This window comes from Apteryx rowi, unplaced genomic scaffold (assembly GCF_003343035.1).
Source record: "Apteryx rowi isolate R43461 unplaced genomic scaffold, aptRow1 scaffold_1, whole genome shotgun sequence".
Lineage (NCBI taxonomy): Eukaryota > Metazoa > Chordata > Aves > Apterygiformes > Apterygidae > Apteryx > Apteryx rowi.
In genome coordinates this window covers 8656458-8675696 of record NW_020447196.1, presented here as the reverse complement: position 1 = coordinate 8675696, position 19239 = coordinate 8656458, and the positions used below count along the sequence as shown (strand labels likewise).

The 19239-nt window shown below is 40.9% G+C and overlaps 1 protein-coding gene across 1 annotated transcript in view; it reads left to right on the top strand.

Moving 5' to 3' along the window:
* Positions 1–173: 173 nt before the first annotated feature.
* ADAMTS18 (ADAM metallopeptidase with thrombospondin type 1 motif 18) overlaps positions 174–19239 on the top strand; it is an 80528-nt gene continuing 61462 nt past the window's right edge. The window contains exons 1-3 of the mRNA XM_026059246.1: positions 174–275; positions 427–511; positions 2384–2700. Coding sequence (XP_025915031.1) covers positions 174–275; positions 427–511; positions 2384–2700 — 504 coding nt within the window. The remainder of the gene's footprint in view (positions 276–426; positions 512–2383; positions 2701–19239) is intronic.

Genomic DNA, 19239 nt, shown 5'->3' with positions numbered 1-19239 from the left:
GCTCACCTGGGCGCCGCTCCATGGGCTCCGCCGCCGCGCACGGCGGGGGCGCGGCGCTGCGAGGCGGCCGCCGGCGCCGCGGCGGGGCAGAGCCCAGGTGACCATGCGGGCGATCGGGGCCGGCCCGCCGCACGCTCCGGGCAGCGGGTAGCACGCCAGGTGCGCGGCGGAACATGGGCTGCCTCCTGCTCCTCGTCTGGACCTTGCCTGTTGCGATCCTCAGCGGCAGCTCCATGCGGTTCCCGACCCTCCCGTGGCTTGGAAGCGCTGTCAAGGCAGGTCGAGAGCACTTTCTCTTGCAATCGCCTAGTGTACTTTCATTCCAAGTTACCGCACTGTCTCTGGTGCCTTGTCTTTCTGCCTTCCCTTGTCAAGTATATCTCGCCCAACACTCCCTTTTCTCTCTCTTTTTTTTTTCTCTTGCAGACCCTTCAGCTGTGCTGCCTCTGTTGCATGTCTCATGCAACAACTTTAACCAGTGACAGCATCAGCATCAGTGAATTAAATCATGGTTTGTATTGCTCTCTCTGTATCTGTGTGTGTGAACATTTGCATGGATGCTTCTTTGGGTAGGCTGAGCATTTAAAAGGAAGAAGCCACAGTGTTAGGGGAATATAAAGTGAAAGCAAGTTGGCTGCTGTAAAATAGCTGGGCAGAGCTTCACTTGCTCAGCCCTGTAGGCAAAAGCTGAGAGGAACGGTACGTGAAGGCAAAGCAAAAGCGTAACTAAGAAGGTAAATACATTCACGTTTATATGTGCAGTTAGACGAACGTGCATGTAGCCCAAACAACAAAACCTCATGTGTCTGTTATGGAGCAATGAAACAAAAATAATGAAAAGATTTGGGTGGGAGAGAGGAGGAAGCAGTGCAATGCAGAGACCTGCAGAGAAAGGGCTTGTGTGAATGAGAGTTCAGGAGCTGTTTGTTACCAGTTTGCAAAGTCTAACACTTTGATGTTGATGACTTTTGGGAAGTTTGCAGTGCAGTGTATGCTTTTTATTGGGTGACAGTGGAAAAAAAAAAAAAGCTCAATACAGCACCACACCAGGGTGCAGAAAGGAAAACCCTCTTGCACCCTATCGTCTGTTCAGTGGGGGATTCCCTTTCTCCAGCAGCTGCTTACATTTTTTTGGCCACCAGCCTGCTTAGCGCCCTCAGCTCCTGCCATTGATTAACACCACTCGAGGAAAGTGAAAGCTCTTGATGTATTGTTTCCACTGTCTAAGCGAAAACAACCTATCACTGGGTATGTTTTCAGCTTAATGTGTGTCCAATAAAATCTATTCAGACAAAGAGATTAATAGTTTTTGCAACATCTGTTACAACATAAGAAGGAAGGTTCCCCCCCCCCCCCTTTTGTAACAGTATATTTCAACTTAGGAAGAAAGTAGATTGTTTTACAGTTGGAGACATGGACATATTTAAGTATTCATAGAGGACTAGAGCTCAGAAATTAAATGGGGTAAGGAAGCAGTTTATTCAGCAAAATTACCCATATAACCAGGAATACATGCTAATGGTCCTAGTTCAGCAAACAACTAAAATTCAGACCAAACTTCCAGGATACAAGTAATCCATTTGTGGATAAATCAACAGCAATGGTAATGTACTTAAAACTAGGCACCTGCCTAAGTAGCTAGCTGAATCCTGGCCTCTATTTTTTCACTTTCTTAGGTTGTTGTGAGTAGATCTTGGTCATGTCCTCACAAATAGTTTTGTAATTTTTCACATATTTTATCCAAAACAGTAAACTTCTTTGACATTCAATTAGCAATGGCTGACTAAAGGTTATTAGGTAGGATGTAATCTCTTTCTGCTGGAGGTCAGTTACAATTTGAAAGCCAGTCTAATCAAGTCACTACAAAGAGATGAGGTCTCACTCTGTTAAGGCATTAATAAATTAATCCTTTAATCCATCTGAACAAGTGGTACAGTTCTACAAAGTCTCAGTCATGGTTACCCCTACAATGATACAATATTTGCTGCATTCTTTGGGAAGGAAAGGAAAAAAAAAATTTAAACTAAAACAGCCTTCACATTTGACAGCAATTAATATGGGGGAAGGGCAAAATCTACAGATCTGCTGGTGATGACAAATGTCTTCAGAAGAGTGATTGTGGGAATGTTCACAGCTATGCTAGTTACTCTGTACCTCGCAGTGGGGCGGAAAGGAAACAAACACTGCTTGAGAGCCTGCCTGACTTAGCGGGGTGAATTATGCAGCCAGGCCTGTATACACACAGCCCGTAGAGCTTTGGGACCATTCCCTAAATGAGGGAATTCTCCGTGTCGTAGTGCAAACCTGCCGCTTACTCTGTTAGAATGACATTTGTTTTATTTGTTGGGTGCAAAAGCTGATCATGAACTTCTTACTGTTACAGATTATGTGTTTGTGACACCTGTCAAAGTGGATTCCAGTGGATCATACATTTCACATGACGTTTTGCACAGTACTAGGAAAAAGAGATCAACTCAAAGTTCAAAGAGTTCCTTGCACTACAAATTTTCAGCATTTGGACAGGAACTTCATTTAGAACTTAAACCTTCGACCATTTTAAGCAACAGTTTTATTGTCCAGGTACTCGGGAAAGATGGAGTCTCAGATTCTCAGGAACATGAAGTTGAGCAGTGTTTCTATCAGGGATTTATAAGGAACGATAGCACCTCTTCGGYAGCGATATCTACGTGTGTAGGCTTGGTAAGTGTTTCTTTAAAACAAATCACTGTTTTCATACATGGAACAGTAGCTGTTTTGGCAAAGATATATAACTGATATAACATTCTGGATGCCATACACCATTTGATGGCTTTCCTGTTGTCAGTAGTTGCTCTTGCATTTAACAGAAGAGGTTTAGCTACAGCCAATGGCCTGCATCACATGCTTTGTGGTTTTTGATCGTGGATTTTGAGGAGAAAAAGAGAAGACTGACTGGTAGTCCTGGTAATTAGTCCATGGCAATTTTTATTTGTTATAGTTTGTGATAGTTTATACAGTGTTTGCTTGCTCTTAAGTAAATGCTCTTCCTGTCTTTGTGATTAGTCTCACTACTATTAAGAATAAAGAAAAAAATAAACCATAAGGTTATGAGAAAAAGTAAATATTATACCTAGGTTTGTCAGCTGCTTTAAGGAAGGGTGAATTTTGCAGTTCAGCAGGAGTTATGAACCTATCTCCATTAGCTTCCTTTGACAATTCCAGCCTGCTTTGCTTCATAAGTCTTGATTAATTGACCTCTTATGAAGAATCTAAATATTATCTCTGCATATCTTCCATTTATGACTGTCTTCCAAGTTCATGCAAAATTATTACTAATAGAAATTATTTTTTAAAAAAATACATTTGACAGTGCTCATTGTCTGCAAAGAAGTCTTCACTGATGTAGTTCAGAAGAACCATCTACAGAATTAATAGTTACTGATGGCTCCTAGGGTAAAGGCCTTACACTTCACAACCAGTCTCCTATGAATGCAGATTAAAGCAGGGACATTTACTAGCGTTGGGTTATAAGAAGCTATCTGTGTGCTTTGTGGCTGATTAAGGTCCAGATGATATGTTGAGTCACCCTCTAGAATTGTGTTTTCCAAGGGCTTGTCCATAAGGGCTATTAAGCTGCATGATGGGATCAAGAAAGGGGCACTTGAGATATCCTTTGCTTTCTCTGAAATCGTAGTCAGTGACTTGAGAAGAGGATGCTCCCATGGGAAAAGCTGTTGAATATCGATAGCTGGTGGAAGTAGGCTGGATTATACATTGAATGGTCTGCTTTTTCTTCGTTGGTCCCAGCAATTTAGAAGAATTGGTATCTTATGTTTCATTCGAACAGTTGCAATCACGACTTTGGAGCTGGTGCCAGGAACTGCAATAAAGTTTTCTTTTGTTTTTATGGTTTGTTTGTAGTGCCAAACTGTTAATATCAGATTTGCTTAGCTGTGAGTTTTTATATGGACTGTACTTCTGTGGAAGCTTCATTTTCACAACTGCTAATTTTTATCATATTTGTTCTAAAAAACTTTTCAGTTATTGCAGCGTTTGTCATTCCTCCAAGGGAAGTGCTCTGTCTACGTACAACAGCTACAGTTCGGGTGATTTCCCCTGTTTGGTCAGGTTTTGATTTTTGAACTTGTTTCAGGAGCTAAGTGGAGCTGGGCTTGTCAAGTCTTGTTTGGAGAAGGAAAGTTCAAGTCTGCCTCAGGTCACAGAGAAACAAAATGTGGTGATCCTAACTGAGACTGAAACGGATCTTTTACCACTGTCTCGCCATGGGTTGTTATGACTGGAGATTTCACTTAGGAAAGATCCAGAAACTGATCAGAAGAGAATAAATATTGTAGCATGAACAAATTTATTATGGGAGAACCTTTCAGTACCTAGATTATCTTTTTCTTTAATCACTTCCGAGGTTCAATAGATTTCACCTTGAATTGTTATTTTAAACTGGTAATTGAGGTACACTTTTACTTGCCTACAAAGATCTCCTGCACAGTCAGTATCACAAATAAACTGTAATAGTTCCTTTCCCTCTATTCTTTCATTAATTTCAGTGCAACTAATGAATACCAGGAAAATAATCAACAGGATTCTTAGTCTTTCAGTTTGTGAGGCCGCTTTCGTAAAAAAGTGTCGTCAGCTGTCTCTAATGACAGCCACGTCATTTTTGACTGTGATCCAAATTCAGTAATCATATGTTAAGTGTGGACGCTGTGCTCTGATCAAGGGAACCTTGTGAATAGCCTCTATATCCTCTTTGCACCAACTGCTTTTGTCACTTGGTTGCCCTTCTTTCCTATTTGCTTTGTTCACTGCAATTAAACCGAAAGTGGTGTTTCTTCTGTATGGTTGGTAGCACTAATCTTTCCATTGTTCCTTTCATTAGCAATAGCTTCTCTACAATAAAACCGCAGTGACCCATTCTTTCAAGCCTGGAACACCACAATGTGATTTGGAAGCAATTGCATTTCAATAGACTACAGGGACTCTTTGATCTAATTTTTTGGATGACCTAGAGTATTCAGTCATTCAGCTGTCTGTTATCTGCCATTGCCTGCAGAGTAGACTTTTGAGAGAAAGGTTCTATGTGAAATGGTTTGTTAGGCAGGGTGACCTTAACTTAGCAGTGGAAAGGAGCAAGAATTTGTTGCTTTGGTATAGATCTGTTAAGAGATGTGTGCTCACGTTTTAATAGCTTAGTTGACACTAAGTCCCCACATTTTTATGCTGCTTTGTTGATTTTAGACTAAATGCTTCCATCAGTCAACACAAGTTTCTTGATGTATCAGAAGGCAAAACTGGATCCATGCTCTTTATCTGAAAAAATACTCTGGTACACTAAATTAGCAGTTTAGGAGAATGTGTACAAATTTACTATGAATACCGTCTCTTGACTTTCCATCACCAGTGTTTATGTGCTTTGACTGTCAACAGCAAACATGCTTTCCTCCATCTTCTGCCCTTTTCTGCTTCAGTCAGCATCTTCTGACTGCTGGGGAATCTGTTATACAGCAAGAAAACCATGATATTTTTTGATGAAATTAACTGGTATGCAAGAAAACCTTGTTCTTCCTAAGTGCCTGTTTCACTGCCAGGCATGGAGTAGCAGCACCGTACTTACTTACAGATAAAGTATGTCAGATTTACTAAAATCCAGGCTCATGTTCTACATTACATTCAGTCAGTTTTTCAAAGCTGCCCAAAAGAAGGATGTACTTCATACACCTCCGGGAAAATGTATTCAAATTATCTATGCAGAAGATGATACCTTTCCTCTAAAGCAGCCATGACAGAATTTTTTAGTTGCATATATTTCATTAATACATTCTCACTCTCAGTTTTTTTGTTTAACTCTTACAAATTTGGGTCAGCGAGTTCATTTACATTAATAAATACAAAACTAGTTTGTCTTCTTGGCGTCAACTTAATGTGGCCCAAATAGAAATTCCTGCAAAGTTTTCCTTTCTTCACCAGTGTTCTTTATGACTTTTAATAGAACACTTCTGGTTTGGAAACATGGCTACTTGGAGTTTTCTTCAATTCCTTGCCGTTTCCCATTTTATATGTATATTCAGGCCACTGGTATATCATGCTGCTTTATCCGGTGTTTACATTCTCCAGCTCAATCTCTTAATTCTTCCCAAATTTAAGTTTTTTGCAGACTCCTGACTTGAGCTAATTACTACTTATTCTAATTATAATTTATTATTGCTATTATTATTTAGTAATATATCATTACTTATAATTGCCTTTAGCTATAATTGAGAGGCAGACTATGCCAAATCCACATAATGAAGGGGTTTTGCAATTTTTCTGAAGCAGATGGTGCTGGCCACTGTTAGAATAAGAAATTGATCTTAGGACTTATTCAGTCTGGCTGTTCCTATATTCTGAATTCCTTCCCCTTACCCATCCTCATACATGTTATGCTATCTCTCATGCATAAAAACAGATATCAGACTTGTTCACCATCTTTAACCCCGCTTTCATGATGACATTGTCTCTAAAACCCTCCCTGCTGTCTTGCTGCTCTGTGTATATAGTGTGCATTGTTTGTCTCTTTTGATATGCTACCTTTTGTCTCCTTTTTATCTCCTTCTTATGTGCTGCTTATGTTAGGTCTATGTGTACATGATCTGTTGTATAGAGTAGTTAAGTGAGTTGTTTGCAATCACACAGTAAGTCAGGGCAGAATACAAGAGAACCCCAGAGTTGTCAGTAGACTAGTTGTGTTCTTGAGACAATTTCAAAAGTCATTTGTAACTGCGCATTTAGAAATTGAAGTCACTTTCCCCTTGTGAACAAGAACTCTCCCTTATAGTCAAACAGCTGTAGAAGGTTACTCTATAGTCCCATACACAAAACAGACAATAATCAGCATCATGAATGAGTTGTTTGTTATCACATAGCATTTGTGGGAATGTTGCTGCTGTTTGGTGGAGGAGGCAGGTGAGGTTATATAGCAAATACAAAGCATGTGCCCCAGGAGAGAGCAAGGAGAAAAAAAAGAAAGAAAGAAATACATGTATAACATAATGGGAGCTCTCCTACCATTACACTGATCAGGAGATACGCATGTGTGTTTTGGGTCAGAGAGAAAATCAGTATAATTCAGTGGAAAGAGTCTGGCCCTTTAAAACTGTATGATACACAGTTTTATTATTTAGGCCAAATTCAGCGCTAAACAGATGTCCTAGCATAGAGGCCAGAGGAGCTGCACCTGCTTACACTGGAGGTGAATGGGGGCCATTCTCTCCCTTTTATTTATGTACCACAATTAGAGCAGTGGTGTCAGCTTCACGCACTGGCTAGTGCCCTCCTTTGTTTTTGGTAAGATGTGATTGAATCTTTCATTATAAGGGGCCTCTTTCTCTTGTCTCAAGTTCTGTTGTGTTTGTTAGTGTCTAGTCAAGGGAAGAGAAAGAGGAGGAAAGGATGAATCATGTTACACTCGCTGAGCTGTCAGAGGAGTCTACAACTGGAGAAAGGGTTAGATGTAGCACTGAGAGATAAACAGGAGATGTATTAATTCAATGGAAGTTGTGCGTGCATGTCTGAGGGGAGGACTTTGCTCAAAGTATCAAAGAAGCCACAAAATTAAAGCTTCTTAACACAGCCTGGCCACCTAAGAGGCAGGCAGGCAAGGCGACTCATGTACCCATTCTTTGTAGTCATTTAATTGCAGCCCGTATTAGCATTATTTGAGTTCATGCTAACAACAGCCTCTTATTCCTAGAGCTCACACTTTAAGTCCAATTAAATATGTTGAGACAAATCCCAAAGTCCTTATTCAGACAAGCTCCCATCAAAATCAGTGGGCTAGACTGCTAGTAAAAGTACAAAATAATTGCTGTTTGCAATGAAGTTCCTGTAGAAACCTACAGCTGTAAAAATAGGATAAAGTTTGGCCCAGAGGGACTTTGAAGAGAAACTGAGTACAGAACTGAGAATTTGACTCATTCTCAAAACTATTTTTAGTCCCTCCACAAGTCAATACACAAATCCTATAATTTTTGTCCTTATACCAAAACAACACTACCAGCATCTGGAATACACATTCTCTGACTTTCCTGACCATGCCATCTCCCTCCTTTATAAAACACAAACTATTTTTTACAGGGTCATCATTTTGTCCACTGTTTGGATGGACATTGTCCCATTATTCACCCCATAATAGGGTAAAGACGAAGGGAAGAAAAATCTTTCAAGGAAAATGAGGTGACAATGAGAGAAAAAGCTATATTCTTGAGGATTGTACTAGACAACTATGAGAAACTATTTCTGGTCCCAGCATTGTATTGGCTGCTGATGGGAAATGAACTGCATGATTAGATTATTGACTGCCCTTCTCTATATCTGTCTGATAACTTCTCTGTTTAGCTCTGGGTTTAACTCTGCAAGACCAAGGCAGTGTTATCTCGGGCATTGTGGTCTCCCTGCTTCCTAGTGGGTGAGAATCGGAATTATAGAGAATGCTGGAGAAATAATCTGCCCCCACTGGACAGCAGAAGTAACGGAGAATGTATTTCTTCCAAATCTATATAAAAGAATCTGGAACCCTTGAACATATAGACAGCAAATACTGTGTCATCAGTTTTATGGGATTGCTCCTTGAACACAGCGGTCTGCAGATGTAGAACAGCTCACAAGACTGCCTGCAGGAGCAAGGTAGTCCTCTAGCTCAGAGGCTTCTGCCTGCTCCATTATTGCTCAGCTGGCAGTAAGAGCATGGAAGCTGTTCGCCAGCGTATTTCAAAGAAAGCTTTAGGCTGTTGCAAGCAACATGGCTTGCACCCTATAATCAGTTCCAGAATCGGGGAGCCATCCTGTTTCGCACAGACAGGCGGTTCTTCCCAGCTTTCTTTTTTAAGAAACAGTCTTATAACTTGTAAGGGAATTAGTATTCATCATCTATCCTTGAAACRTCAGCATTTCTCCTGCTGTAGCAAAGACTTTCCACAAAGCTTAGTTCCCACAGTTCTCATAGCCCATTAGAGGGAAGATTATACTCAAATGCCCTCACAAAGGTCAGCAGAGGATGACCTGTCTGCACGGACCTGACCTCCTCATAACAGGATGCCTTTGATGTAAATGAGTATTTTTATTTTAAGTGCCACTATTTTTATTTGGACCATACCATCTCTGCTTTTGTGATGCAAGACGTTCTCTGCTCCACAGCCCTGAATTGCTGAACATCTAAAATATTTCTCTTTCCATAGGCAGATTTTAATAGCAGTTTTTAGTCACTAATAATTAACCTAAACAAGGTTTTCTTTCTTTCTTTCTTTTCCCTTCTTCTTCCACTTAAGGGAATTCAGTGTTTGAGGAAGATACCAGGTTTGCAGAACTGGAGTCAAAAGCCTTTTGTTTACCCAAAACACAATGACAGTCTGTAAAACTGTAGTTCAAGTCCAGCTCAAGCAGCCCGCTCCTAGAGCTCCGCAAATGACACATAGCAGTAGAGTGAGTGGAAAGCACAGGAGTATCTTGGTTGTGCCCTGCCCCTGCAGCACAGCCCACTTAATTTGAGCAAACAGTGGTATCAAAACTGTCCTCGAAGTATTTCTTTTCCAAGCTTGCCTCCTCCTTAGACTCTATGCAAAACCAGTGCCCTGATTACGATAACAGCTTTGTGATTTGCACGCTTGAACGGAATTGAGAACTTGACTTTGATTCAACATAAGCTGCCCAAAAGAGGTCATGACCAGTCTGGCAGAAAAGATCATGATCAGTCTGGACGGTCACTGGGAGGTTGTTACAAACTCCCTGCACTCCCAGTCCTTTTGGCACTTCCAGCTTTCTAGAAAGAAAGTTTTCTAGAAACACTACAGTTTTCTTTAAGTCACAATTATGTTTGTGTGGGGGATATTCAAAATAATGCTTTTTAATTTGAAACTTTTTAGGGCAGGGATTGTCTTTCTGATGCGTGAGGTATGCACCATACTCAGAAACATACAGAGATTACAGTTTCATCACTTGGGCTGCTGGCCAGTACTGTAGACAGCGAGAGAAGGGCTGAGGCTTAAAGACTGTTCTCAACCTCTGTGGTTTTGAAATTTGCAGTCCATGGATGGGGGCAAGATAAAAAGTGGGGCCATACTAGAAAAAGACATCCTGAGCTGTGACGCAAATAATGTATCAGTCGGTCCTCCAAAACAATTTCAGTGATATTTGCACTTGATTTCACTCTCTCCTGGACATGAGTAATGTTGTGGACATATGGATTTATAGCTGTCTAGGGATATTCTAGAAAATACCTGTTTTCTTTTTGGAAGCTGCAGTATCTAATGATCACTTGACAACAGCCCCACTGAAGTCAACAGTCTTCTTATTCAGCATAAGTGTCCCCTCTAACTTGATTCCTGACGATGCACAGAAGCTGTTAGCTCTGTGTGACTTTTTTTTTTTTTTTTAAATGATGTTCTCTCAGTGAGCTAGCAGGAGAGGTTAAAACTGAGCTATCTCAGCAGTGAGAGTGAGCACTAGAGCTACGCTGAGTTATATCAGCTGAAGGTCAGACTTCATTATCTTTTTCTAAAAAGACCACTCACTTTGTGTTAGGAGGGCCCTGACTAGCCCTTAAGTGGTATCTGATTTGAACTTTAATGGATAATTACATTACAAACAAGATTTTCCTCTGTCTTTTTGATCATGTCACTGGGAGCAGAGATGTTGGTTCTTTCTTGCCTTTTCTTATCCCATTTTAATCCCAATTCTGTTGCTGCAGGTCTACCATAAATTACAGTATGCTAAAGGAATTTCCCATTGATTTGCTCTGACAGTGATTTGACCAGCTATGTGAATAGCTGATGGAAGCAGAACTTATCTTTGCTTCAGACAGTAGAGCACTGACTAAAGCTTGGAGGTAAACATTTACAGAAAGCTGAAATCATAATACCTTGCCGCTCAGCACAATTTACAAACATGTATTAATTAAGCTTCAGTACACGGCTGGGCTGTGTGTTAGACAAGAAAGGCCTCCTGACTCATAATAGGTTGACATCAGTCACCTTTTATTGTTTATCCTGCTCGGAAGTCACTAAGAATGAGGGTGAAGAAATGTCAAATAATCAGGTCATACGCAAGTGAATGAGCCTTGATGGCTGAAGCTTGGTACCGTGGGAACCATTATCGTCCGGAGTCATTTCTCTTCTACTATGTTAGTTCATAAGCCAAGGGAATCTTCAGACAGTTTGCGCAGTCAGATGAAGATCCTTTTCCTGAAGTTTATGTGTGGCTGCCCAGCTAGTTCCTGTCACAAATTAGTAAAAGAAAAAACAATTTGATGACAAAAGTGATGGATCTTGAAGTTATTCCTCCTGGAATAACAAGGCCCAGAATCAACCTGTTCAATAGAAAAGAAAGCTGAGGCAATAAAGTGGTATTTACTTGCGCAGACGGCAGGGTGTTGCCTTTTCACTCTTCGGTGGTATTAGCATTTCTAGCTACCCCACTATGTACACAGCACACTCACGGATTTATTCTGTGAGGACTGGATTCTTGCTGTTCACAGTGGGATCACTTGAATGCTTGTGCCTGCCTGCCTAATATATGTTAATTGAAGGACTTTTGTGTCTCAACGTCTTTATTAATATTAATGGAATGAGATTTTTAATGGCCCTATACAAAATATGCTTGACCTAGCTTGAGCCTTTGCTTTTGTTTTTATACTCTGCAGCACAGTGTGGCTTCCAACTAATTTAAGAAGGTAATATTATATTCCGTGGCAGAATACACAAACTAATGAAACATGGATTACTCCTCAGATCTGTAATTTCTTTGCCATGACATATAAAATTTATATAACACCAGAATATAATTAGATTTTTTTAAAATAATGAAATGAAAAACAGTTTTGCTCTTTTCTCCATGCAAATAATTGCACTGTAGTGAAAAGAATGGCATTTAAAAATAATTCTATCTTCAGCAGGCTTGTTTTTATGCCACTTTTTTTTTTTAAGAAGTCATCAAAACCATAAGTCTTAACATTAGGCTAGACTAAACCTCAAGAAATATATTAAGTTAATATTGTAATTAAAATATAATCTGTCATGGTAAAGTGTAGGTATAAATGGTGTAAAACAGTGACAGAGAAGAAAATTTCAAATTTTCTAAAAAATGTGTCTACCCAGTTCCATTCTCTGTTAACACTTGGCAGAAATGTGCTATTTATTTTCATAGATGCAGGTATACATTAAGGATTAAAGCACCAATTCTGGACTAGGGCCAAGCTGAGTTTTCTGCAGCCCACTGTGGGTGATCACAATAGAGACAAGCAAAACGCCTCTGTCACTTTTGCACTTTTTTACTACTACTCTGACCAAGAGAGGATCATTCTTCATAGTCTGCTCTACATTACATTGTTTGCAATGTCTGTCTGTGAAATCACTGTATAGACGAGCTGGCCAGAACAGTATGTCCAGGCCACAGCTCCTTTCTCTGGGTTCTGTCTTCTCTTTATGCTGGAAGCTATGTTGAAGGCTGTGCGGGCATTTTTTGCACTCCCAGCATGATGCACTGACGATCAGACTTTTAACCAGCCTCCTGCAGCAAAAGCCAAATACCAAGCACAGAGAAAAGCGAGGGAAATAAAGTGCAATTTCCAGGCTGAGACAGAAGTGGGCAACCAATGTCCTCTGATTTTCTGCAGCCCAGGAACTTCCCCTGCCATTGACAATACTATAGGTATTTGCTGGTTTGTGGGCTTTGTCTAAAGCCTGTTTAGTGAGTAAAAAGATTCATACTGACTTGCTTTGGATCAAGAATGATCAGAACCTGGCCCTGGAAGCATTCCCTTCTCTTCCTCACTATATCATCTTGCCCCTTGAGCCAGGAGGCATGCCATTTCTGTGGGAGAGATTACTACAATTACTATTTGGTTTAGAACGACATTGTGCAAATGGAAAATACTGCTGGCTCATCAAGAAAGTGAAACGTGTTGGTTTCCACTGACAGACTCCAAAACACATCTTGTAAATAATCCAAGGTAGTGCTGTATACTCAGATTTCACTGAATCAGAAGTGAGATGCAGGAAAACAGCCTACTGAAGGGCAAAGAAACCCATCTGCAGACAGACCCTCTCCTGTTCTCTTGGACCACTCTGACTAATAACAGCCAGAAGTGAAAGGAGGCGGGAGGTCCGGCAGCTACCCAGAGAACCAGCTGCTGCTACTGCTGCTACAAAAATGCACTGAAATGCTTGGCATCTGGGGCCTGCAGCTGCCAGATACATTTCAGTGTACTAATGCCAAATACTGCTCTGCTGCCAGAGTATTATGACAATGAAGGGGTAAAAGAAGCATACTGGCCACCAAAAAATGTGAAGTTAGGAGTAAATTTGAAGAGGTCACTTGGCCTAATCCTGATCAAGTCCTGGTGAAGTCAAAATCCTAAGTCTGGCATTTGGAGTAAAAGAGGAAAGTGGCTTTGAGGTTTATTTCCCTTGTTAGACAGGGACATAAGTTCTTTACCTGCAAGAGAACTGTGCGAGGACATTATCACTTGTCATCGTGGGGGTGCATGTAGTTGGCAAGACTTAACCTCATCCATCTTCTGCTCTTGGTAGGAGAGCTGAGTAGCTTCAGAGAGGAGGACATGTAGTCTCATAGAAATAGTGCATCTGCTGTGATTCCTCTCTCTACCAGGGAGTCCTGGCCGGCCGTTTCAACTGCTTGAGGCACAGAGGGTCCTGCACTTCTCACTTGGTGAAGGCTGTGCATACCCCAAATACCATGTGTGAGCTTACAGTCAGTGCCCTGTGTCACTGAACATCAGACTGATGGCATGGTGACAAAGGCTTGCTTTCTTCATCGGTCTGTGTGACAGATGAAATACCAACAAAAGGACAATTTGGATCAGAAGCTGAGTCAGCAAGAGAGGTTGATAAATTACCATAGACAGTTGAAGCTGGTGGTCAAATCGTGCCAGACTTTGGTCTTGACCTTCTGTTTACAGGTTTATGGCTTTGGGGAATATACTGCCCTGAGAGGTTTGTTTTTGTTGTTATTTTCCAAGCATTTCTTGAAAACAAGCTATTTGGTGTGCAGAATAGTTGCACAACACTACATTAGCTAGAAATAGCTTGGGGTCTGAGGGGACAATATTTTTTGTTGTTGTTTTGTCTGCACTTGATTCATTTAATCATTCTAATGATTACAGTTTGGGAAAGTCAGGAACACACTCTAATATGAGAAACAAAACAGAAGGAAGAGAATATTATTCATCCACAATGAAGGTCTCTGTTCTACAAACCAGCATTTGTGCATAACTAAAGTCACTCTACCTCCACATCCCTACTTCTGTATTAGATTTAATAAAACAAGATATGGAGCGTTCCCCCATGGACTCATGTTTCCTGCTTGCCATCAGCCTCCCCTCAGTGGTGCCCTTGTGCCCCAGAATACCCCCGGGGATATGCCACATGCCCTTAATGACAGTTTGCCATCTGGACCTGACTTCTTGCATTTAACTTGCCAATAAAAATGAAGAGAAAGAAATTTATATATAAACACATATCTATACCAAAGCATTGAACTGGTGCCAAATCTTTAATCTTGATTTTACAAAAGATTGTGCAATTCAGTGTTCATCGTCTGTGAAATATTAATATATTTTTATTTCCATAAAGTAGCGCAAGACCATGATCCTTGGAGTTGTTGTCTTCTGCCATTCAATAGCAATAGTATGTGCCAGCAAAATAGTAGTTATTATTTAAAATAAACACCTTCTTGTTTCTTCCAGGAAGGGACTTAAATTTTAAAAATGGTGATGTGATTTATCTCTCCTAGATTGATTGTTCTAGTAAATGGATGGATGTGCGGTTAGTGCAAAAATCAACAATGTAGATGACTTAGTCATCTTTAGTCATCATCAGTCTTGCATGACTGCTATCATTACAAAGAATATCAACATATATTAAAGGAAGAAGTCACTAAGAATTCATAAATTATCTTATAATTGATTTACTTTCTGCGAAAAATTTCAAATACATTTAGGATTGATGAAATTTGTGAGAATGTGTTATAATATAAATAATATGGGGTGAAAAAAAAGTGAGTCCATGTCCTGTTGTAGTGCTTTTGAGGTGCTCAGTGGAGGAGGTGTACAAATAGCAGCCCCGGAGGTGATCAGATGTGGAATCTTGGGCTGAAACTATTTCAACTGGATGGGAAGTGCAGTTTAAACTCTCTGTTATCTTACAGTGTTCCTTGAGCATGGTGGTTCTCCACAGTGAGATGTTTGATTGATTCATAGCAACTGATGTGCAGTTTAAAATTACAAAGCTTTCAATTTCCTTGCTCCTGACAGATAAAGAGGGTGGGCATTTCCTGATTATATGGTATACATTCAAAGTATTTCAGTTCCCTATGGTGCTATTTGTGCCTAATTTACTTCCATAGAACATTAACACTGCTGGTTTTATGCTGTGGGAGGAGTGTATAGTGTAACATGCTGTGAAGAGAGGAAATGTTTCACAACGAGAGGTCCTTCTGGCTTTTCCTCTGTTTATGTTACCACCTGGAAAGAAGAAAAGGTGGAGTAAATGACTGATGATCCAGATGGACTGCAGGAACAGTCACATCTTTAGTCATGACACATTAAGCTGGGCAAATTCACGCTGAGAAGTGGCAGGATTGCACTTTAACTCCTGGAAGCATGTATATCTTCTACACAGGAAAATGTTTAGGCACGAATAGTGCTTGACTAGCTTCATGCCAGTAGCCTTGTGGAAGGCAGTGCAGATGGAGTGCCCTTTAGCCAGAGACAGGCTGAGTGACCACCAAGCAGCCAGATCACATTGGGCAAATTCAAGGATAAGCTCCAATGTGAGAGGCAGGGGTTGGGACAGGCTTTAGCAGAGGAGTTTGAATCTGGGAATGATAAATCAGTGGTTGTGCAAGTTCTGAGATACTCAGAGTCGGGGGGAGGATGACACATTTCTCACCCCTCATTTTCTCTTTTTGAATTCCTGCCTATGAATTTAGGCAAATTATCTCATGCTTTGGGGGGATGGAGTTCTTTGATGGACTGCAGCTTTGACTCACATAGTACCTTGCGGCATGCAAAGGGTATCCTGATTTCTAGGTAAGGGTTCAAGATCCGTCGGCCACTAGGCTGGGCCATGCGCCTCTTGGCCTGTGCCTCAGGTCCACAGAGAGCAACTGCTGGCTGCGGCATGGCCCAGGAGGCCGCGGGGATGCAGTGGAGGAAGCACACGCAGGTCACAGCAGAGAGCATGGTCATGCCCTGGAACTAGGAGGTGCGTACGAGATGTGTCTGCAGCTCTCATATGCTTCCCTGGTGTCCTCGAGCCTCTGTGACCCTGGCAGCACATTCCTCTTGGAGCTTTTTTCTTAACCTATGCTTAACCTGACCTTTGCTTAACCTACAGTAGATTCATTGCAGAAAGAACGTCAGGCCGCTTAGGAAATTTGGCCTCCTAAATCTTCTGCTGAAACTTTTTTTAATGGTGTTTTGCCATTCCTTTATGACTTTGCAGCATGCTAAGCAGCCTACAGATTCCATGTAATTGTACCTCCCTAGACGGTACTGTATTTTCCTTTCAGTAAGAAGGCCTAGAGGGTTCGGCATTAGCATCTAAACTAATATGATGGTAATAGATTTCTAAATTTCTTGGACTGATATCATACAGGGACTGTCTCCTAAAAGAAGAAGTTGCTTCCAAGCACAGCTTCCCTTTGTCACTTTATCTTTCCCATTTCCTGAGGTCTCAGAAACCGTCACAGAATTACATAGATTGCTGGTGATCCACAGACCATGCTTGGGGAACCTAATGTGGTAGGTAGTACATTGAAAACACTCTACTGTGCAAGTGCTTTCATGAAGAAATGCTATCCACTTGATTCAAACCAACAACAAATGTTTGCTTGCTGCCACAGGAATCAAAGGCCTCCTTTCTTGGATCAGTTTATGGGTCTCTGTAAAAATGGGAACGTTTCTGTCCTCTCCTCAGCTTCTTTTTTGTCCTCTGTTCTCATCTCTGATTCTGAGAAGTATAATAGAACTGATTTCTTCAATGAAATGAATACATAAACACTCCAACACCATTCTTCTTACTTTTCTTAAGACTCATCCCAGCTAGAGAGTCACGTAGTTCACAGGCTTATACTAAAATGTGCTGATGATAAAATCATGACTATTTTAATTTTGTAGGCCTAGTCAGTAAGTACAAGTTGCACCCAGATCTGAATGCTTGGAGTCTTTGTTATGTTAAGAATCCAAATACTGGTTTAGACTTGTATCTCGTACTTTGACCCTATCAGTAGACAGGATGTCAGCAGATGTAAATTGGTGTAGATACACTGATTTTAATGGATTTACCTCACATTATACTGAAAATACAGACTAACATTAAGCTAGTATTATTGTTTCAGTTCTACAAAGACAGTTTTGACATGATCCTGTATGTTATACCAAGCCAGGATATATCTGGGGCAGTTTTTGCATGTGATCAAACTTTTTTCTACTACAAAGATTTCTGTAGTTAGAAAATGGTACTGAAAATTATTTCTCATCAAGCTTTCATTTATAATCGTTTTAAAAACTTTTCTAGACTAGGACAAACTCATCCAGTTTTCCCGCTTTTAATTTCAGTGCAGTTACATCAGCAAAGCAGTTAGCATGCTCCCCTTTGTGCATCATTCCCTTAAAATAGAAATGTGGGCCAATTTGTGGGAGAGAGCAGTGTGAATGAGTGCCCACTCAAGCCGGGACAGGAAACAGTGCAGGATATCTGTGCTCTGCTGGCTGCTGGCTTACTGCACTTAGCTACAAGTAGGACAACAAAGAATCTTCTTTGGACCCACAGTGCACTTGACTCATGAAATATTGTGAATGAAAATTTTATGGGTGTAAATTGTGCCCACAAAAATGAGGCTTTTTCATGACGTGGAATCAAGATGAACGTTACTTCATTTACTGTGCCAAATAACTCACTGCTTATTCCAATGCCCATTCTAAATTAAGACCTGGATGGTAAGGATGGTTTACTGTTTACCTAAGTATTGCATATATCTGTCCTTGTATAGCTTTTGCAATGTTGTGAAAAACCGAGAAAATGATGAGATCTTATTTTAAGTCAGTGGACCTTTGGAATGTTGCTGCTGTGCCTTTCAGGTTTGAGGGTATGAATTATGTCCAAAGTTTTACTGATTTGCCATTTCTTAAAAAAAAAAAAAAAAAAGATTCAGCCATGCCTAGACTGTTAGCCTTTTTCAAAGATGTGATTACAGGAATTTTCTTCTTTTCTGCTCCCCCTTTCACAATGATGCTAAGCAATGTGGCTGTGTAGTATATAGGCATATGTAAAGTAGAATGCATTATAACAAGAGAATTCCTGCTCATGAGCAAACCTATCAACTTTCCCAGACTCCGTTGAATGTGATGGCATATTTCTGGGTCATGTATCATGTAGCAGCGTTGTTCCTGTGAGTGGGGTCTCACGGCACAAGTCCATCCARGGATGTGACAAGGGACAGACCCCAGGGCAGAGCCGTGTTTGAGGAATGAGTCTTTGAACAGGGCACATTTCCGCATGAACCCTGTTGGGTGACCCACCAGGTGGCAGTGACCGTGTTCACGTGATGCAGCTGGTCGATGGGTCACAGCTCGAGCGACTCAGCGGCATCCCCAAGCTTGGGGCTGTGGCAGGAGAAAGACCATGTGCTTATAGTGAGGGAGATACAGGCATTTTAACAGAACAACCCCACTGGGGTTAAATGCGAGACTTCACAAGTCACTCTTGAGCATCTTGAGCATCTTGAGCAGGGTAGACTACACCATAGTCCCTGAAGAATTCACTTTTTATAGGGTTTTTTATCTTTTCTTGTACCAAGAAAGTAAATGTAAACATCCTGTCTTAAAAACTGAGAAATGAAGCACGGGCAAGCTAAATGACTGAAGAACTGGGAGGCTCCAGGTGCTAGCCTGACGTTCTGGCTACTAGGCCAGCTTTACTGCCGGTGCTTTTTGATTGCTGCTCCCTTGATGGCCTTTCTTCCAGTCCCCTTCTCCTTCCCACATAGATATTTCAGCATATGTATATGTCTGTGTGTGTGTGGAATATCAGCAAAGCTGATACTTTGCTCCCTGCAGAGTTCCTTGTGACCACTCTCTCATGTAACTAATCCATAGCGAAGAGTACTCCAACAAGGAAAATTAAAAGGTTGGGAACCACTGATTTAACTTCTTAGTAAGCAATACAGCTGGCAATCAGATGTAACCTGAGC